General features: G+C 42.6%; 1 protein-coding gene across 2 annotated transcripts; it reads left to right on the top strand.

Annotated features, from left to right (window-relative positions):
* The first annotated feature begins 11,096 nt into the window (after window positions 1–11,096).
* On the top strand, window positions 11,097–20,821 carry LOC149359445 (procathepsin L-like). 2 transcript variants are annotated; one of them, XM_089571663.1, is made up of 8 exons: window positions 11,101–11,319; window positions 12,436–12,558; window positions 13,621–13,763; window positions 15,336–15,524; window positions 16,610–16,801; window positions 18,656–18,821; window positions 20,194–20,299; window positions 20,663–20,821. In XM_089571663.1, exons 2-8 carry the CDS (start codon window positions 12,453–12,455, stop codon window positions 20,760–20,762), a joined length of 1,002 nt encoding a protein of 333 aa, XP_089427789.1. In that variant the 5' UTR covers window positions 11,101–11,319; window positions 12,436–12,452; the 3' UTR covers window positions 20,763–20,821. The 2 variants fall into 2 exon arrangements, with proteins under 2 accessions (XP_089427790.1, XP_089427789.1); XM_089571664.1 differs by lacking the exon at window positions 16,610–16,801 and having other exon boundaries at window positions 11,097–11,319.
* The last annotated feature ends 1,373 nt before the right edge of the window (window positions 20,822–22,194 follow it).

Raw genomic sequence — 22,194 nt, 5'->3', positions numbered from 1 at the left:
GATGTATCTCTGCCCATATTATATTGCAATGTTTTGTTTACTAGTCATAAAAGGTAATTTTACGTACATGAACTCCTGCTTTATACAAAATACCGTACTCTTTGTCATATAGCAGCACATTCATTTAAGACATAATACCACTTTTTTGTAAATTACAGCTGTTGGTGCCAGCTTCCCTCCGCCAGTGAGATGCCTGTACAACTGCGATCCTTCAGTTCGTCACTAGAGCTCAATGCGGTAGCAGTTGAGTAACATGCATCAATAACACGGGATGTTATGAAGCCCGGGTGACTGTGCACAGTAAGATAAGGCCGACTTTCAATGGTTTAAGCGCGAGCCTTTGTTCTCTCCTCTATTATCAGGGTAATTCAACCTTGTGTCGGGTTCCTGGATTGCGCTGTACTGTTTTACCTCGAAAAAAAAAAAGCTGCTCTAATCACTACTATCTTATCACTGAGCCTGAGTGCACTGGTCATGCGGCAGAAATGCCTTTAACGATTGTTTTTTTACGTCTGTGAGATCACGCGACAACTACCAACGTGACTCTTCTTCAAGCGCTCTCAATCACTGAGCGAAAACCAAGAGCTCTCAATTGTTCGTGAAACTGCTTTCACCTGATTGTGGACTCTAATCTTCGTGCATCAGAGCATAATGTCTTTTAAATGGACTGGATCAGCGCTGCTTGGCAATCACTATTTGGTAGTAATAAGTGTTATTAATGAAAAGTAGTGATAATGATGAATGTAAATGCGAAGACCTGCAGTAAATGATCGTAAAACCATAACTACTACCGAAGCTTAGCTCTTGCAATAGAGATATAGGTAAACTATTGATAAATCACAAAAAAGACGATAAAAACTTACTATCATAAGGAAATTAAACCTTCGATTTCTATTCACTAATGTCGTTATTTCGTCCTCTTCTATTCAATGCTGCCTTTTAGGGGACATTCTGGGTCTCCGCAGTTCTTTTTCACCGATGTGTTTCAAAAATAGCCTTAGGTTCACAGAGTGTTGCACTGTGAAGATGAGTCCGCCGATGAACTTTTCGTCCCTTGCTTTTCTTCGCGAAACACTTAGATGCCTGTCACTAAGGGTTGGTGGTAGTGCTCGCGAGATTGCTACGGACGGCAAGTGAGTGGACACTTTTTTTTCCCGTCGCGCTGTTAGTCGACCTGGTATAAAACTATATCAACATGGTATTTTGATGCGCAATTTGCCGTTTGATATGTATATGTACGTATCACCGCTGAACACCTCTGCTTCTCCCCATCCCCCTTATGTAAAGCCCTTAATGAGACTCTAATGGTTCAATAAAGGATGACGACGGATAGCATGGACTTGACTAACAGTGCCAGCATATAAGTGACAGAACAAGCAACCTGCCACGCTTACAATCTCTAACCGTGAAAGCCAATCTTTCCAATCACACCGCCTAGAAACATTCTAGATGTCCATGATCATGACCACATCTCATATAATGCTCCGCTTAGGAACCTCTCGGCTGCAATAATGAAAGAAGAGAACAGAGGGTCCATATTAGAAAATTTCTCTACCGTAAATGCAGCAATGTAAATGATTCCAATGTAAATGCAATGTAAATGATTCCAGCTACTATTTCAATCGATGCTGGAGAGAATGGAAGGAGTACTTCTTGTCTACAAATATGAATCGTTTTAGCAAACCAAGAAAAATAGACGGACGTCGCCAAGTTTCATCCCGCACCCTGCAAGTGATGATGATGATGATGTCCTCAGGCTTAATGGCACACTGCTGGCACTTTGTTCTTTTAAACGGTGGATTGTTTTAGCAAATAATACGGTTTCGTTTCAGTTTTCGTTGCGAAAACCACTTTGTATGATTAAAAAATAATTAATTTGTCTTAAATGCTTTTAGCATACATAGAATACCCTCAGTGTGCAAGTTTGCGGCATGCGTGAGTTCCAGAAGTTTCTGAGCCATTCTTGTTATTTTTGTGACATAAGGGATTCTAAGTATACAAGCATAAAATATAAGATGTTTCGTAATATTAAACATACTGCGTGTCTTAACGGTCTGTACAAATCAATGTTTATTCTCTCTCTCTCTCTAGTCACTTTTAAAAACGGCAAAACCCTACTTCGCAAGTGGTCATGCTTCGTAAATGGTCATGCTTCACATGATTCTAAAATACATGATTCCAACTTTTCCCCACGAAACCTTAATCGTCTTGTATTTTATTCCTTTAATGAACGCTGATGGCACAGCTGAGCGACTCTGAGCTTTGTCAGGAAGCTCAATATTAACCACTCAGGCCCCTAACAAAGCACTTTTTTCTTAAAGCACTCGATATAGGCGTTCTGCTTAGAAAGCTCGAATCAGCTGCAAAACTGAAGAACTGTAAATGTCTTAAAGTGAATTAATGCAGTTCATGCAAACAGAAGAGGCCTCGCCATTTAAGACATTCTGGCAGTAAGAACCGAAAGGTAACAGCAGAGCGCTGATGTTGTAAAATCCAAGAGATCCATCGAAAAAAAGTGGCTGGGGCTCAACTTTCCACAACCAGAATGTGCAGAGCGAAAGCTCTGTTAAGCGCAGATAGACACGGTTAGCACTGGCTCATATTTATTAATGCAAAACTAGGCAATGTCGACGGCTTTCTATCATCAAAACCTTGTCCGCAGAGATTGTGGGAAACTATAAAGAGATATCGCCTCAAATGTAGTTGTAATCCAAAGAGGAGGATGTGAGGATGCGGCGAAAAAATTTTGGTGCCGATCGGGTCATTAGTTAATTAATTAGAGCCAAAAAAGTGACCAAAAGTGGTCATGATCCGGCCGGGAGTGGCGCGAAATTTGAATCGCCGGAAGTGCGCTGGCATGTGACACACCAACGCGCGGCGCGAAATTTGAATTCCCGAAATAAATTCCGAGGTGAAACGATGGGGGCTTTGGAATTAATCGAAACAAATCAATACTAACAAATTATAAAAACGGCAGTAGTATATTAAGATGAATTAGGGTGCATTGGATTGAATTAAGGTGAATTACATATAAATTAAGGTGCATTAAAATGGGTGTAATGGGACTTAATGACACATTCGAATGAATTAAAGGTGTATTGGAGTAAATCAATTGCAAGGTGAGTGTAAGTAAAGTGTGAATTAGATCAATCAATTGTGAATGTGATGAATTAAGTGTGAAATAAATGAATTAATTATTGAATAAATGTGTTAAACTTGTGATTTAAGTGCATTACGGGTGAATTAAATGAATAATTTGTAATTTAAATGTGAATAAGTTATAGAGTAAGGTGCATTAACTGTGGTTTAAGGTGAACTATGGGATTCGATCGATTGTCGGACGCGACGTCACAATCGACACAGAGGCAAAGAGAAGCAACTAGAGGCAAAGAGGAGGCGGCGGGGAGACGTCCATGCTTTCGCATTACTCCCATGCGGTTTCCACGGTGCCCTCTAATGTTTTTTTTTTCAAGACTTCAGCGAGAGCCAATCACGTGATGCATGATGTGCTACAAATGCAAGAGCGAGCGTGCGGAGCAGCGGTTGGCTCAGCGGCGGGCGTGACGGCCAAGCGCAAGAACGAATCACGTGACACACGACATGCCTCAACTGGCGAAGAGGAGCGGTCGAGCAGCAGCCAGCGCTGTGGCGGTCGTGACTGCCAAGCACGCAGCTATTGGCGTCGACGAAGGTCTAGGCACCTGCCAGGCGCGATGTTGCACTTTCGGCGCGCCTCCTCTTAAAGCTCGAACCCAAGAGCGAGATGACTTTCGGGCTCAGCATGGAAGGAGTGGAGCTTTTTGCTCTAAAAGATTACGCCCTCTGCTGTACGAGCTTTAGCATGTGTTTTTGAAAGAGCACTCAAGAGAGGGTAGTTTCGTAAGTCTCTCGCGTAGCGAAAGCGCTCGTTACTCCTGCATTGTGTTCTTTTCTGCAATTATCAGCGGCAGCAATTCGCGGCTACGGCACGTGCAGATGAGAGCGCTGATCGTCGCCCTCTTGTGCGAGCAAGAGACAATGGCTGTATGATAGCGAGCTTGAAACAGACTCGGTCTTTGGTGGCTTTCGGCGCGCAGCGACGTGCTTGCAAGTCGCGTACCATTCCTTGTTGAGGCATGTGTCTGTTTCTTTATTGCAAACCAGGAACTATAAGGGGCCCAGTGGTTGTTTGTCGGACATCTTGTATCTTTGGGTTGACTTAACTCTAAGTCTGCATTCGTGTGGCTTAATGGAGCGCGCAGACGAGAAATTACTGCACACATAATATACTGCACTTTCTGATGTACTGCACTTGTAGCACTTAAACGAAATTCCACCTTCTTTTACCTGTTGCTTGTTAACCTCCTACTGAGCCCGTCTCCTCTCTTGTTCATCCTGTTTTTGCGTTTTTATCTTTACACTTTCTTCCTTGTGTCATTTTTTAGTATTTTCTAAAGGCACAGCGTCCCCGTTTGTAGACGCCGCTTTAAAATTTTTCTCGAAATGTGCAGCGTTGCTTTCGCAATGTAAATGATTCCAGCTACTATTTCAATCGATGCTGGAGAGAATGGAAGGAGTACTTCTTGTCTACAAATATGAATCGTTTTAGCAAACCAAGAAGTACTCCTTCAATTCTCTCCAGCATCGATTGAAATAGTAGCTGGAATCATTTACATTGCGAAAGCAACGCTGCACATTTCGAGAAAAATTTTAAAGCGGCGTCTACAAACTGGGACGCTGTGCCTTTAGAAAATACTAAAAAATGACACAAGGAAGAAAGTGTAAAGATAAAAACGCAAAAACAGGATGAACAAGAGAGGAGACGGGCTCAGTAGGAGGTTAACAAGCAACAGGTAAAAGAAGGTGGAATTTCGTTTAAGTGCTACAAGTGCAGTACATCAGAAAGTGCAGTATATTATGTGTGCAGTAACTTTATGTGTTAGCCGGCGCGTTGTCGAACCAGCCGCTGAAGTGGTCCTTTACGAACTTGTGGCGTGCTGACCATGCTAAAAATTATATATATTGTGACGCCCATGAAAAGGCCCATTCTATCTAGTTCTATTCTACATGGTCGGCGTTGCTGACTAAGCCGAAGATGAGGAGAACGAGGTTGGTGGCGTCTCGTGCTCGGCAAGCGGACCCAGCTGCTTTCAGTCCTCCGTCCCGGTCTCTATAAACCCTGAGCGTAACAATATGTATTATTGCTAGCTAAGACAAAATAAAGTTCTTTCTCTCTCTATGTTTTGAAGACAACGAGTAGAGTTCACACATAGAGGGAAGAGTACAATAGTTCTTTAGGAATGCCTTGAAAAACCGATCAAGTACTATTGCTGTTTTCAATGCATCTTACACGTGCATCTTTTCGGCTGTAATAAGTTCGCCGACCTGCTAGCTTTTTAGAAGCTTTCGAGAGGTGTTTGATGTAGAGTCTTTGTCAAAAGTAACGAGGCTCCATTGTTTGCTTCTCATTCGTATAACAGAGCCCTCACGGCTTCCCTAAAGATCAAAAAATTTTTTGAAGGTGAGAACGGGGGTTCTTCTTACCATGCAGAGATTTAGAGCTTGAGGACTGGCATAATAGCTTTAATATACGACTGAGAAGAAAAACATGCAGCCTGGTTACTTTTGACAAAGACTGTAGGTACTGCTCATGAATTAGCAGTCCCTGATAGCCCTTAAGTTTAAATGAATATAGGGAGCCTGGGTGCTGAGGACATTTTGCACTTATCACTACACTGTATTGTCCTCCTTTTTCTGTGTCATTAGTTTCGCGAAGCCAATGAATATATTGGACTATAGCATCCTCATGCAGTTTTTATTTTGTTCAAAAAGCCAGTACGATGGCCTGACAACACATGTTACGAGGTTGCTCATGTTAAAGGGGAAATGTCAACGCATGCTCTTGTAGTTTAAGGTCATAAAAGCATGGTTTTGTTATGATTTGCGGGTGAGCTGCTATTATGCTTATATAAATAGTTCTCCATGAAAACCCTTAACAGCTGATATGGCTGGTGCTTCGAACTATGTGAATAAAATTTCAATATGCTCCTTATGAACGTATATTGACTTTCTTACCCTTTCCCACTTTTGTTTAACTAAAAAAGAACTGCCCTTTACATTTTTGTTGACCTTTACTATGGTCGCGGCTTTATCATTGTCTATATGAAATGCGCTGCTTACGAAGGTCGTCCTTTTTCATGCTTAACCGTAAGCTACACCTGAATCCGTAGAGAATTTTTTAAGGCCGAGGCTTTACTTTCCAAAACTTTTCGAATTTTTCTTCCCTCAATTAACCCCGTCCAACTTGTAAAAACCTAATCACGGCAAAAAATTGATGAGGTGCTATGGGATCACTTAAATCGAGAGCACCGCTTTTAAGATCGGCTTGGGTTAGCCTTGGGTTATCTTGATTGCAGATCTCGTGCCGATCCTTGAGAGAGCAGTCAGCGTGGTTTTCCCTATCATTCTGAGTTTACTTAAAGCGCATAGACACCAAATTTTTGCTTCGATGTTTTACTCTTTCGAATCATGCGTTAAGCATTAGTACCGATGCATCATCCCGTGATATTTCAGTACGACTCCTAAAAAAAATTTAATCAAATTCTTCCTAGATGCTCTCTCGGTTTAGTTTTAATCAATCACCGATGACGCTGACGTCACGTCACGAAAAAACGGCACGTCACCAATGAAAAAAAGTCGAAGTGAAAGGCTTATACCCAGTTTTAATTCACTACTACGTTTAAGCCCGCCTGCTTAAAAAGCTTGAATGACAGAAAACGACTTGTCAGCGGTTATATTTTAGTTTTTTCGTGCCTCACTTAACCTAAATACACCTCAAACAATACACTCACATTTAGGCTCATGAAACCGAAACCTAAACAGCACGAGAAAATAAATCCAATTCTGAAAAGAATTCAATTCTGATCCAATTTTATGTCATACGAGGCTACCATAGGGAAATCTATGCATTCAAATCTCTTAGAGGTCAATTGAAGAAAGAAAACATGCGAGTACAATTAGCGGTCTGTGCCCCTTTAGGAGCGAACAAGAGGCTGGAGACTACAGAGAGAGTCTAGAATCCTTGGCAAGCGATATGGAGCTCCCCCTCGATACTGTTTCAGTTTGTTTTTTGTTATTTCGATAGCGTCAGCAAGAAAGAGGTTGCTATGACGTTTTTTATTCACTATTGTATATGTATTCACAATCCAACCGTCTGAAGGCATCTTGCTATCACGTGGTCACTAACAGAGGTGCTATTTCAACGCCAGAGAGCTAAAAACCTCGATATCCAGAAAGTCCGGCGTCGGCTTTTTGAGAGGAAAGGCACAAGCATGGCTCTGGAAGGTGGTCCCTCAGGGAGCAACCTAGGAGGCAGATGGGCTACCTAGGTAGCGTTACCTTGCAACGTGATCCCAACCCGCCCACCTTATAGTGAGGAAACTGCCCACCGTGGCAGGTGGCAATTAAATTAAGAATCGATCGCTCGGGAAGAGCAACCTTAGTGGCGCATCACTCAACCGAGGCACCACTCTCCCAGGAGAGGTTTGAGGAGTCCCACTGATCTATGAATGTCTAGTAGAGAACGACTTTCTTCATATATGACAATTGCCGCATTATGCTATAGCATCATACCCTTAAGGCTGAGCTCAAGCATCCTCTTCAGTTTTTTTTTCATCTTCCTCGAACGCTTTGCGACTGGTATTTTGTTAGTCCTTGTAGTAGTAGTAGGGGAGCTATGCAGCCTTTCCATCTCTTTTGTATTAAGTCACATATGCCTCTTACACACCTTGGTTACGCACCACCTGCATGACTCCTGTTTCTACTTAATAAAGTTAGTTTCCTAACCTCATATGGCCATGTTTTTTTACACTGAAAAAAAAAAACGGTCTGATGTATTTAACAACGAAGTCGCAGTCGCGGCAACCAGGAAAGGAGAAATGTCCGTTATTTTTGGAACGCGCACTGTTATCTGCCAACTATGCTCAATGTTGTATCAGTTTTTTCGTCTACAGGAGCTCTCATGAAGTTGAAGCCATAGCTAATAGGTTTATTTTCGCTGTTAAAAGAAGACAAGCCGACATACATACATTGCAACAGGCGCTAAAGCGTTTTAAAGAAATTGATAGCATTTGTAGCAGTAAAGCTAACTCATATAAAAGCAGAATTTGAAGCGAAGTGGAGATCTTACTTTTCCTCTGTTATTTTATAATGTCTTGTATTTCTCTCTATAGGAAGTTTCGCAACATACTTTCGAATGTCCCACAGGCAGCAGATGATATTGTGATCTTATCTAGCAGCCTCAAATTACATGTGTTCTGAACGTGTGAAAGAAAATAGTGACATTATTTAGAATTTTGAGTCTAACGAAAATTGACAGGGGCTGGGTATTTTCTTCAACTTCTCTGTAGCCTTACTGGCGGAGTCCTTGCGGAAGCAGTCCTGTTTGTTTCGTTGATTGCTGTCCACGGCTGCTCTGATTATATTTTCAAATCTCGAAAGCAAGGCACTTTACGCTGCTTATTATATTATCTGTGTGCTGTATTACAGAACAAAAGAATTCTAGCACTAGCCTTAGTGCCGGAATGCATCAATGCTGCGGGAAGAAATTCATTTAATGTTCATTTATTTGAAAAGGTACAGCGTGCAATAAAGCGCTACTGCATGCAGAAAACTGCAGACAAAATTGAGAAACAATGATGCTGATTTTCATATACTATAACGCGCTTTCAAAGAACATCGACGAAGAAGCAGGAGATCAACAGTAGGAGTGACGGGTACAGGAAAAGGAAGAGAAAGAGCAGAAGGACGCTTGTAGGCTTCGTCGTCGTCCTGCTTCTATCGATTCCCTCTGTAAATAAACCCCTATGCGTGCTAAGAATGTAACAATACATACATACAACAGCAGAAACTAGAGATAGAGACATTCCAGCGACACCCTGTGTCTTGCAGATAAAAAAGAGGCATTGCACGTATCTGTCATTGAAGCGCAACCATTCATAACAAATCAAATAAAAAACAATGAAGCCAACCGAAATGCACCAAATGCCATTTAATTATATGAATGCTGTTACGCGATAAGAACAATTAGTGGTTTGCAATAAATGTTCTACATGAAAGCTGCAAAAATGACATTACGTTCTGGCGGATCAATTTAGTCACAAAGTCTCGGAAAATGTAAATGCTATTTTTTCGTCTATATTCACGGATACTCACTGTTGGATGCCTTTGGAAAATTTATGGGTTCATGGTTGCTATCAAAGAGGGTTGCACGGACTGCTGGTGTTCCTGATTCATTTGCCCTTGTTCTATGGCCACAAACGGTTTGCTCAAGGCTGCTGCTCACTAGTACCCTCCTTGTTTTCCTGTATACAGCCCTGTACTCTGCCCGGTCTGGCAAGCTTTCAGCTATTGTGTGCTCTTGGCTCTCTTTTTGATCTGCGCCGCCTAGCTACGCTTAGGCAAATGAGCTGCTTGGGTAAAAAATATTTACAATGATTAAAACAGATTGCCGTGAGGGCAACTCCTCGGTTCGGCGTCCCTCGTAGCCAACGATGGGCTCGGGATGTTAAGCTACATACAAAATGCCATAACATAATATGCCCTAACATACCATATTATACGATACCATACCACACCCTACCGTCCCATACCATACTCATACCTACCATTACTTTCCATTCCATACCCATACCACACCTATACCATATTCTATCATGTCTTCCAGTCCAGGGCGTACGTGTGGAGGAGGTCAGTTGTACAAGAACCAAAAGGACTGCCATGCAGTGTAGTAGCCTAGTTCTCAACGGCCTGGTAGTGTGCAAGGGCGCATTCCAAGAATGGCTAAAGGTTTCTAATGAAGCAATGAAAAATTAAAACGCCAGAGTGAACCCAAAGTGAGGCTTTTGGAGAATTGCTGAAGAAAATTAAACTTGGAACGAAACGAAGTTCCTTTCTCGCATTCACATTAGAACATTCCCTTTATTCGCACGGTTTGAGAAAAAAAACTGCAAGTCCAGCGGCAGGCGAAACTACCACCTAACATAAAAGATGACAATGCTGGTGAGTTCGTTTTAATGGCGATAGAGTAGCTTCGTTGAAAGAGCAACTTGGTACAAGAAATTTTGGTCTTCTTGAGGTGTGGTTACACACCTTCATTCAAAGCATTTACCTCAGAGAAGCTAGACACCAAGCCAGGGAAAGGTTACCGCTATTGGAAATCGGTGGGTGCCAGCTGGCCCCGGGTATCGAACGCCGCACGTCCCGCATATGAGGCGGACGCTGAAATCACTAGACCACTGCTGCGTTGTATGAGGTGGAGCTACCACTGCGATGAGCTACCACTACAATAAGGAATGTACAATCTGACGTATGCGTTTCCATGAAAATAACGAGTACTCATTGTGTCTTTCGAGTAAAGTTGTTTCTATTTGGGTGGTATATAAAGCCTGCGCTCACGTTACCGTGGAACGGGTTGTGTATAGTAAATCGACGCTTAGCGTCTTCTAACCTCCGCTGAAGACTGATCAGGCATCAACATACATCATGGGTGTTGTCGAACGACATAGTATTCTTCGTTGTTTTTTTTGGCTGAGGTGAGTATTCTAAGCATGATTCGTGATCATAAAGAACGGAAACATGCATTGCAAGAAGAATAGGAAAATGTTGTAATATATCGCGATTGCACTTATGTAATACAATCGTGATATAAATAAGGCTACCACGGTGAAGCACTGCATTGATGTGAAAATTAAAAAAACTTGAAGGTACAGATAGTTTCGTTTCTATCTTGGTTTTTATCCCGCATCATCCCTTAGTTTAATTGTTCCCTCACTGGTTTGGGCACGCGCAATAATTCAGCACATTATTAGGACCAATCTGCATGTTTAAAAAGTTGTCGCGTCACTCAATACTAAAGCACCTACTGAAGCTATGAGGTTTTTTTGTTTTGTTACCCTGATAGGAGCAACAACGCCCAGAATTAGGACATGATAAGAAAAAGTCGGGTGCACTCACCTATCGCCGTTGTTTGACCAGCACTACGCATATATTTTTTATCTCCTGGTAAACAGCTCGCTCGAACTGTCAAGTTACCTTTGCACTCTCACATGTGGATGCGGGGCGTGAACAATCCCGGAAGTGCCCTGAGAAGCACCTCGAAACAATAGGCACACCTCAAGATTAGTCAGTCTTGCGCATTTCCAGAGCTTCGGGCCGAAGATGCCCCAATATTTTTTGGCGGCAGGAAGTAGATAACAAGCTCCTAGAGGGAACAAGACTCCTTTAAAAGGCAGAAGGAAACCTGTCTGCGCAACAGGAGGCATCGGACGCGTTCGCAGTACGGTACGTACCAAGGAAGCCTGCCGCGTATCCTACAGGTTCATAATTATTTAAGTACGATCACTAAATATTCTGCAACAAAAAGCTGATCAGTAGAAGCCTCTTTTGGCTTCGTGTGTCAGCTTGTACTTACTGAAAGTATATGTGCGACAATTTTGGCACAATCATTCAAGAAATCTCCTGGTTTTCAAGTGTTTGAAAGTCTGTCGAATTTATTTACGAAGCCTAAGTCTTCGCGCGTTGAATTAAAAAATTGAGCAATGCTTATAGTTCTAGATGATAATTTGTATATTCGACATAGCCAATCGCTTGCAATTCAGCTCTCTTGGAAGTGCTTTAGATGACAGTGAACATGACGGCTGACACGGCGTAATTGTTTTATTATACGATTACAGCCCGTCAAAACCGGGAAATATAAGTTGGAAATGCTCCATTATCCGTTAACTGGGTGAATACTTTATGTTAAAAGCCTGAACTTTGCCTGTGTCGCTTGAGTAGTTGCTATACTGCTTAGTAAAAAAACATTTCTGTGAGGAAAGAAAGGGCACATTTGTGTAAAAATAAAGTCGGCAAGATGAAGCGGCGCCTAATGGGCGTTGCTTTGCAATAGGCACAGTGCGCGTGTTACTTCTCCTCTACATTAGTGACACAGCTAAAGCTCGGACACAGCTGTGTTTTTGTTGTGAAGCAGGTTTTTCAATTGTGAAATATTTTGTTTTTTCAAGTACGGTAGGCAAAACGCTTGTCTCGAACACTTTATGGGAGTGTTTCGGGCTGAACACGCGATATCTAGTGATTACCTTTGGTTAAAAATGCTCCAGATGTAAGCATGTGCAGTTCATCTGATATTACGTCAGCGCCATTTTTGCCTTCTCGTTGCTGCGGAACACATAGTTCGGTCCTTCTAGAGATGCGTTTTGTCCTTCGTACGAAATGCATACGCAGACAAACATTTCAGCGTTATGCCTGATCTTATTTCTCAAAGGCCCTTGTTTTTTAGCAAGAAATTCTTTTTAAAATATGCTTAGGAAGCTTTACAAAATATTAGGATATTATTTTGCCTTGTGCGAAGCTAAAGAAAACATCCGCTGATCCGCCCTTACTTCTTTTTTTTCACAGGTGGACTCGCTTTAACCATGATCCTACACTGGCTGATTATCTCTGCTGCACTTGCTGTGGCTTTCGCTGCGACAGCCGGAGATGTGCTGCGATCTGAATGGGAGGCATTTAAGGCAAAGCATGGTTAGTGTTTACTCATTAACGAGAGAAGACACTTATTGCTACTTAGAAACTACTTGAGGATATGGCGTGGCGTATCCTGTCCTTCACATTTTTTATCAGATTATAAAGCACCGCCTGTGTGCATGGCTAATTTTTGTTAGCTTGAGTGGGAATAAAATACACGCCCTGAAAAGCTTCTTTATTGAATGAGTATTTTTTTATATAGCTTCCTTTGGCCGTTGACTGCTGCTGACTAACCTCAAGACCTATTAAGGTCTTAAACATGATGCATGAAGCAAGAGGAAATAAAGAAGTAAAGCCAAGAGTTTCGAAACTGGTATTATGCGTCAGTGTGTCCCGTAGCAAGCATCTAGCATTAACAACTCTGAGTCAAACCTGAGTAATGCGGCGGAGGAATGCGTAATCTTACTATTCCACCCATATAAAAAGTGCCGATACGTTTAACACCGTGGTAATACAAATTTCAGTGAGATCTTGAATTGTATGAATATACGGTGCAATTTGTGGGGCTCACTATCTATCGTTACCAGTGCAAGAAGTTCGTTGTTACCGCCGCAAACACTAGGGAATGCATCTTGGTGCCATGTTCGGAGAGATGAGTAATTTACATTCCATCCTATCATCAAGGCTCGTTTTCATGACGTTAGGCATGGCGTCACTTGATGGTCACCAAACCGCCTGGCGCATTGAACGTGGTGCGCTAAACCAACGACACCGAGACCTCGTAAACAAAAAACTCGACCTTAACAACTACCTCGGCAAAATATTCTTAACGAAATGGCTCTGCAAGCAGTGACCTTTGAGTTTACCGTGTTGATGCGAACATAAGGGTCCCCAAACATTCTTTGTTTAAACTTGCGACCGCCGACAGAGATGGCTGTTTTCTATAATAGATACTCGCCTTCGACATGCACCGGAATGTTTTTTGTCAAAATAAGGGGGTTAAAAGAGGACGGGGAGAACGGACTTGAGATTGTTATTTTTTTTTCAATTACCACAGTAGATATCCACTGCAAAAACAGCACTAATACACGGTAAACGACGTTTCCCTTTTTTTACTAGGCAGAAACTACAGATCTCCCACTGAAGAACTTCTGAGGTTCAAGATATTCACCGATAACAGCTTGTTCATCTCACAGCACAACGAAAAGTTCTTCAACGGCATGGTATCTTACAGCCTTGGTATGAACACCTTTGGAGACTTGGTGAGTAGAAAGGCAGCCCACTAAAATATTCGTTACCGTTGTCGCATTTTTTGCCGTTTGAATCTGGCATAAATTGACGTCAGGCAGAGAGGTTTCTGAAGTAACTTTTATAATTGGTGCGATACTATGGAAATTAAAATATAGCCTTTGTTAATGTTATACTAATATTTTGAACTACTTAGGAAAATAATATATTACGTTGCTGTGCCCACTGTGAAGACTGAGTCGGCGACCGATACCATTTAATGGTGAGGTCGCTGTAGGTCCGTTAGCAGAACTTTAGAATCAATGGTCTACCTGCTTAATGCAACTATTGAATGGAACATGTCCACGATTGTCTGCATCAGTGAAATGGTGGTACTAGAGGCGACACTGCAATCAAGAGTATCCTAGGCAAGAGAAAGCAGAAAGCACTTCTCGGTAGCCATTCACTCTAACAGCATGATATAATGCGCTAAAAACACTTCCAAGGACCGAACCGCGCCCGCTGCTCGACTGTGTGGAAGCAACCTTCCATCGCGTAATGAATTCATTGTAATGCGCTGAACTCTGCATTCAACAACAAACTTTCAGAGAATGAAACTAATTCATTATTACTGCACGGTGTGCATTGATCTCACAACCCTGCGGCCAGGTAGTGAAGACATCACGAAGTCACGTGACCTAAGTGGCCCATCTGGCACCTTTCGTGCTTTTCGTGCCACAAAGGTGAACAGGGGAGAAGGTGGGTTTGCTGGAGCATCTCACCTCCCACTTCTTGTTCTTCTCTGATTTGTTTGGCACGCAATGCTTTTTGAAACGTTTCTTTTAATTTCCGTTGCTCATTTAGGTAGCTTAACTGCAAGCGTTGTATGCATACGTTTTGATGATTTGTCTTTTCGGCATGTCCTCTTCCATCAAACATGCGCTCGCTCACTCTTGACTGTTTTGCTCGTCACAATAACTGACACCGTAAAAAAGCAGCCAGCGACACGTTACACCCCTGTTACCGAATTGGCATGGAAGTTTTTCTGAATAGTTTTCTGTGGATAGTTTATTTCAGTGGAAAACATGTTGACACAGCACCTCCTGACACACACAAGTAGCCCACATTAGTGTGAAGGTGGAATTTCAATGCTCTGTTCGTGCCCTCATTGTAAAATGGTTTAAGTGCGATTCACCACTAAAGTTTGCTATAACTTGGGCATCGCGTTTAATATGCAACATGTAAATGGCATACTACTGCTCTACTGTTCAGCCTCAGAGGTACTTTTCGGCTCCATTTCCACATGAAGGTGAAAGTTTCTGCCCAGCCCGCTAGAAATTATCGGAGCTGTAAGAACCAGCAAGCCTTGAGCTAAATATATATGTATATGTGCTAAAATGAGACGCGCTTACAGATATAACGAAACTATACTAAGATTAAGACTGGGGCTATTCCTTATATCTGCTCCCAGTCACCAGTCTAACATCAGAAAAGCTATGTTATGTTCTTAAGTGTGTGTCAGACTACTTTATAAGTATATAAATTTTGTTTCATAGTGCCTTGTTCTCGATTTTTGTATATAATATGGACGCTTTTTCATTCCACAGCTTCATCACGAATTTTTGAACGCAACCATCTGCTACAAAGACAACGCAAACAGCCACGGGTCCCTTTACATGCCACCAGAAAACATTGGTGTAGAGGACTTGCCGGAGTCGGTGGACTGGAGAGAGAAGGGATATGTGACCCCTGTGAAGGATCAAGGCCAATGCGGCTCCTGCTGGGCTTTCAGCGCGGTGAGCGGATATTCAGCACTTCATGGCACCAACGAAGGCTCTTACCTCATAACTTTAATTCTCAGGTTTCCAATGAAAGAGGAAACAATATTCGTTTGCGCTTATCTGACATAAAAGATTGAATCGAATGAAGCATCACGAAACAATATACTTGCTTCCGTGCGCACCTTCCATACTGTGCATATGATTCAGACCCCTAGCTTATCAGTGGTTAAAAGGCGACCATTGATGGATGATCTGAGCAATAAATACGCGCCAATAATCGCAATTGCCAGAATAACGTAAAAGAACGTTTCACGAGAATCTAAAATGCGCCACGAAGAATGCATAAAGAAATGCTCACTTAGGATTGTTGAGATCAGCAATTAGTTTAAGGTAAGATGTGTAAGTTGTCTGCTATAGGGTAATGTGAACCTTTATGCCAGATCTCGCATGATATCGCAAAAGCGATATATTTAATTCAGAAAGCCGATTTTTGAAAATTTTTGAGTGTTCACTTAAACACCCGGTGTATGGAAACAAACACTAAGATACAGGTGTATATAGAAAAAGAATCTAAGTCAACGTAGGTTGCACCGCTAAAGTATACCTTGATTCTCAGGCGACCTTCAGGTTAGCTTCTGTCCTATAATCGAACGATTGGGAAACGTAAAGAAATTAGGTTGACAATACCATCATAGAACAGAAGAATACAAATGTGCTCTGTAAGTGTAGCCCTTGATAGTCGAACCGAAAAAAACGGTAGCTAAATGAGATGACAGACGTGCATAAATAAACCCTATTTATTATATCAGCTTTGCACTAAATTGAGAAATTGGCAAGGAGCTCGCTTTGAATCTTCCATGCGCTTTGCAGCTGTAGAAGAAAAACAATGAACGCTCGGACATGCTCTCGCTCGTCAGCTTACTAAAGTTTCATGTTACCACCTAGGTCCGTTGCTTGCATTGCGTACGTGTTTCGTGTGCAACTTTTGTTAGGCTAGCTGCTAAACCATTATTATTCTTCAATTGGCAGTTGGGCTTGCCGGCGTCTCAATCTCGCTTTGTCTGAGACTGATTTGAAAGATATTTTTTTCGTCATTATAGACAGGATCTTTGGAAGGTCAGCATTTCCGGAAGACGGGAAAGCTTGTCTCTCTAAGCGAACAAAACCTCGTCGACTGCTCACAGAAGTACGGCAACCATGGGTGCAACGGTGGTTCTATGGAAAACGCTTTTGACTACATCAAGGCTAATGGAGGTATCGACACAGAGGAAAGCTACCCATACAAAGGAATTGTAAGTAGAAAAAATGAAAAGATTAGGCAAGCATAAATTGCAAGCTTTTAGTAACTATACTGACACACACGAAACAGCACAAGAGTAAAAATTATTCATTCGTAAACGGTGCGGTTTTGGGGCTGGAGAGTTGAGTGAACCGCAAGCATATTAGCATGCCACATTCCTAATGCTGGCTGCTTCGCAAGCAAAGAAATGTTCTTCTCAGGTCACCATAAGCCTGTGAGTGTGCGTCTCAAGTAAAGCCGTCATAGCGTGTTCGGAAAAGCCAAAATGAAGGCATTTCTGAAGGTTGCTAAAAGCTGAAAACATGAACTTAAAAGCACTTTAGCACAAAAAGCACTTTAAAGCACGCATTAAAAAACATCGGAAAGCTCTGCGGTCAGGTTCACTGCTCACGCCCCGGTAATTTAAACAGAAGAAGGTTCATTAAGAGCAAAAGCTGAGAGATCGTTGTACATGCAAGGATTAAAAAAAAAAGCTTTTTCAATGCCTTACGCGGCAGTCATTCGAAACGGGTGTTTACCCGCTGTGAGCTGACACAGTTCTTGCCGAGAGGCCTAATTATAGAGCTTTTGAATAAAAGGCTGCTGCATCCGCTGCTGATGGCAGACTTGAACGTTGCGATGGGGACAAAAAAATTCAGGGGGCACTTTGGCTCTCTAAAGTGCTGCAAGGCGAAAGCGTTTCCTGGCGCACTGTTTGTTGTTATTTACTTTTTATTTTTAATATTTTTTATTTTCTATTTTTGCTCCCTTTCTTATCTTTTATTGTTTTTATTTTTATTTTCATATCTTATTTTTATTTTGTTTTATTTGGTTTATTTTCTTATTTTTATTTTTTATTTCTCCTTTTCTTGACTTTATTCTTTTTATTTTATCTTTCACTAGATGCGCCTTTATTCATGCTCGAACCTTGAGCCTTCGTGGCGGAGTGGTAGCGTTTCCGCTTCAATGCCAAAGGCCCTGGTTCGATTCCCACCCTCGGCGCAGTTTCTTTTTAAGCAGTGACGCCAAAAGGCGGACAAATCTGCCGACGCGTCTGCTAACGACAGTATGAGGCATTAAAGGCTTTCGCCTTAATATCCGTGGCGTGATCTGCGAACATAGCACGCTACGCTATTAGGTGGTTGCTCGAGACAACGATGTGGAAGGTGAACAAGGCTCACGTACACTTATATGTGGTAGTCGAAGCAGGTGCTTGTACCGAGAGGTGGCAACTGCGCTCCGAGATTGCTATTTTTATGCATCTTCGAGTCTTTTGTGTCAGATGATACATGCGAAAGTTTTATAATGGAGGCCAAGTGTTTTCCGATTGCGTTAACCACATATACGGGCGTGTAAGCCCAGATATGAAACACCTAAATAGAAATATCGTGAATTTCAGATTATTTAGTGGTTATTGCCTACTACACAAGCAGAGAAACAGGTATTCGATAATTTGTAACTTTTTTCTTGGATGACAAAGCCTGATATATTTGGCCAATTCGCTTTTTTTGATGTCCGGTCTGCACGGGGAAAAATTGCGCACTCAGTGAAATTTGCAGGTGCCCCAATCCAAAACAAATTAAAGAGTCGCTTGGATTTCTAATCACAATATTATTTATACAATTCACAGTTCCGCTGAGGGATAAAATAAAACGCCTTGGCGAGCATACGACACCCTTTAAGCGGATCGACGGTTTTCTCAATGAATGTGATCGTGGAAGAAAATTTTTGCCGGCGAGAAAAATTTGCTAGCGAATAAACAGTGACTTTTCGACCTTTCAGTAAGCTAGTTTGGTTTGGTTTGGGTAGTAAGATGTGCATTGCAGTAGCATTTTTGTAAGCGGTACAGAGGGTTTTCTATGCTCAGGAGGAAGATTGCAAGTTCAAGGAGGCTGATGTTGGGGCCAAAGTAACAGGCACGGTTAATGTGAAAGAGGGCTCAGAAGAAGAGTTGAAGAAAGCCGTGGCAACAGTCGGACCAGTCTCTGTGGCAATTGATGCCAGCCAACGCTCCTTCCAGTTTTACAAACACGGTGCGTGCTGTGTTTTTTTTTTTTTACGTGTAGCGCATGCTCTCTAGGCTTTGAGAATCTGCGCTATTCCGGCTTTGGGATTACAGCTGTTGACATAGAGTTATGGTGGTGCAGTTTGTCGCTGTGTTCTTCACTCGGCTTGCGAATTAAAGCACGTTTTATTGGAGCTGATGCTCCGCCCTTCTGTCAAAAAATAACACAGAGAAGGCTGCTGCGCCCTGCTATTCGAGCAAGTTGTTTATTGCCGGACGATAGTGAATTTTCATGGAAAATAGAATAATATCCTTGCCAAACACAATTAAAGGATTAAAGGAACGGCCACGTGATGACACCCTCATTGCGCATAACTACAGAGTTCGGACAGCACATACATTTTTGTGAGCAGTCAGTGGTACTGTATGACGCATGGTATGCTGGTTCCACTAAGCGACGGATACAAAAATGGCGGGCCACTTATCACACCTGTTCAGGGTTGTTCTCCCCAAGGTGCTTAAATTTGGAACGTCGCCGTTTTATAGGGTAGAAAATCCGATCGTCACACGTCCTAATATCAGAATGAACACCTTAGCACACTAAACAACAGAGCATGGCGGCGTGCGTACCTCGTTCCCGTATCTATATTTCTTTCGTAAGCACTCCTGTTATCCAACAGCATGTCGTAAAATGTGTTTCGAGTGCTGTCTTCCAGAATCTGAAACCCCTTCATGGAGCTTGCAAGGACAAACCTCACTCTTCCATTATTTGCTAGGTTTTCTGTTTGGCACACCTTCACAAAAGCAACACTTGCCTCTCTCTAAAAGTTATCTGTTCACAAGGTATCCTTATGAAAATTGTAGGAAAGGATTAGGTTTGGTTTGGTTTATGGGTGTTTAACGTCCCAAAGCGACTAAGGCTATGAGAGACGCCGTAGTGGAGGGCTCCGGAAATTTCGACCACCTGGGGTTCTTTAACGTGTACTGATATCGCATAGTACACGGGCCTCTATGATTTCTCCTCCAAAGAAATTCAACCGCCGCGGCCGGGATCGAACCCGCGTCTTTCGGGTCAGCAGCCGAGCACCATAACCACTGAGCCACCGCGGCGGCTAGGAAAGGATTAGGCAGCATGCATGTCTTCGATGGCATCGCCTAAAGTTTCAAGCTGTTCTAGTCCTCTATTTTTGCTGGCATATCACCCTGCTCTTTCGTCTAATGATAGTGCGGGCAGTTTTACGAATCAGTAGCACAGAATTCTCGCAAGAGGATGAAAAATATACGCTGTTTCTGAGAACTGGCTGTAGTTAGCAAACGTATAACATCATGCGGCTTGCGACACGAGCCAAACGATGACGTTCATTGGTGAAAACATCATCAATATGCTATTTATATTCCAGGCGTATATGATGAGCCAGCATGCAGCAGCGACAGATTAGACCATGGCGTCCTGGCTGTCGGCTACGGCGTTCAAAATGGGACCAAATACTGGCTCGTGAAAAACAGGTGCTGTGTTCAATTACACTCAGCGCATGTTGGTTTGTACGTACTGACGCAACGCATTGACACAATCACTAAAACCGGAGTATCGGAGCAACTGAGGCTGACAAAAGCTGACTTTGATTACCTCAAAAGTTGCTGAGGTTTTTATCTCTTCTCTGCACCTTTTATTTAAAGATATAGGCTCGAATGCCTTACGTTAATTTATTTGGATTTGAGTGGCTAATTTTGAATTATAGCATGAAACCGGAGCTCACTTTCGTTCGCATCTTTTTAGCGCTATAACACCACAGACAAAGAAGAAATGACAGGGACGAGCTCTCTGTTTTGAGAAAGCAAATCATCTGACATTTTGCATTGATTTTGCAGCTGGGCCAAAGACTGGGGCAGCAATGGTTACATATACATGTCTCGAGACAAGAACAACCAATGCGGCATCGCCACTGACGCATCGTACCCTCTTGTGTAACTCAGTTGACGGTAAAATATGAATAAACTAACTAGCGCATCTAGTTTACTGAAATTGCAGTTGTGTAATGGTATCTTCGACTGGTGCATTGAGAGCGCTCTGTAGTGCTCTGAGAGGCGAACACGCATTCGGCTGGTCGAGAGCTGGCGCTCTGATCACATTCGCCTGGTTCTTGCGCAGTGCTCTCCTCTCACTCAGAGCAGCTCGAGACGCTCTGGCTTTTCTCTCGGAGCAACTGGACGCTCCCGCCGAGTTCTGATCACGTGACAGGCCCTCGCCCTATTTCGACGGCCACCGGCGATTCTGCATCGGCAAATGCGAAGGGGCGAAGGCGCGAATAGTTCCGTTTCTTTCCGTAGCTTGGCCCTTATCTTACGCGATTTTTGTCATGGCAAAGCGGAAGCATATTGCGACGTTTGGAGCACCGTCAAAGCTTCTTCTGGAATTAGGAGAGAGCAGTGACTCCTCTAGCTCCGACGACTGTGAAGCTTACGAGGTGATGTTCGCCAAACTGTTCAGTGTTCCGCAAAAAATACCGAAGGTCACAAACTACGTGGAGACAGTAGTGCGGCTTTACTCCGAGGAAGAGGTAAGAAAAAGTTGAGTGAACATTGTGACAGCGGCTGTCTATATATGCCTGTTCTAAACCAGTTTCGCAGGAATTTTCGTCTCCCTATGAAGGCATGCCATGGGCTAATCAAGAGATTCGAGGGCTCTAGGTTTTACCCCTCGGACGCAACTCACGGTGGCTCCCCGGTGAAAACTGCAGAAGAGCACATTCTCTCCTTTCTTTGGTGAGCAGTCTTTTGTTTATTCTATGTATTGAATCGGGAAAAGATATGTTCTTGGGGTGCGTTTCTCGTGTTGTTTTGTACTGTACATGCCAAATAGACCAGCTGCATGACTGCTCTTTAAAGCGATAAAAAAAGTACTTGTCCGTATCCTTTCTGGATTTCACCTCCATGATTGATGTCTACTCACGAACTGTATTATAGTCAAGGGTATGGCTGGGAAATAATAAAGATGGCAAAGAAATAAAGAGAAAAGAAGCGTCCCTTTATACAACCACTCCTTTGCACCGATATAAACGCAATCCTGACGCCTAATCTTGAAACGTAATTGGTTGCCTGACAAATATGCGATTATTGAAGGAACTAAAGAGTTTTTACTACCGCTACCACCGTTGCTACATCAGGCAGGCGATTGTTACAACTCATAAATCGGCACGTCAACCACACCTGTTCAAAACTTGTGTAGCTTTTCTGCCAGGCTGCGGTGGAAAAGATGAGGGTTTCCTTATATATATTTATTGGTCTCTTATATCGTGCTTTATAAAGTGCTTCCGGGGCACTTAGAGCGCAGCCAGGAACATCGAAGTGCTCTGCAGGGACAAGGCAAAGCACATCTCCACACATGTATATCTACATTGATG

Source organism: Amblyomma mixtum, chromosome 2, assembly GCF_055824585.1.
Source record: "Amblyomma mixtum isolate Tamu chromosome 2, ASM5582458v1, whole genome shotgun sequence".
Classification (NCBI taxonomy): Eukaryota; Metazoa; Arthropoda; class Arachnida; order Ixodida; family Ixodidae; genus Amblyomma; species Amblyomma mixtum.
Note: the sequence above shows the minus strand (reverse complement) of the source record. Positions and strands in the feature narration are given on the sequence as shown.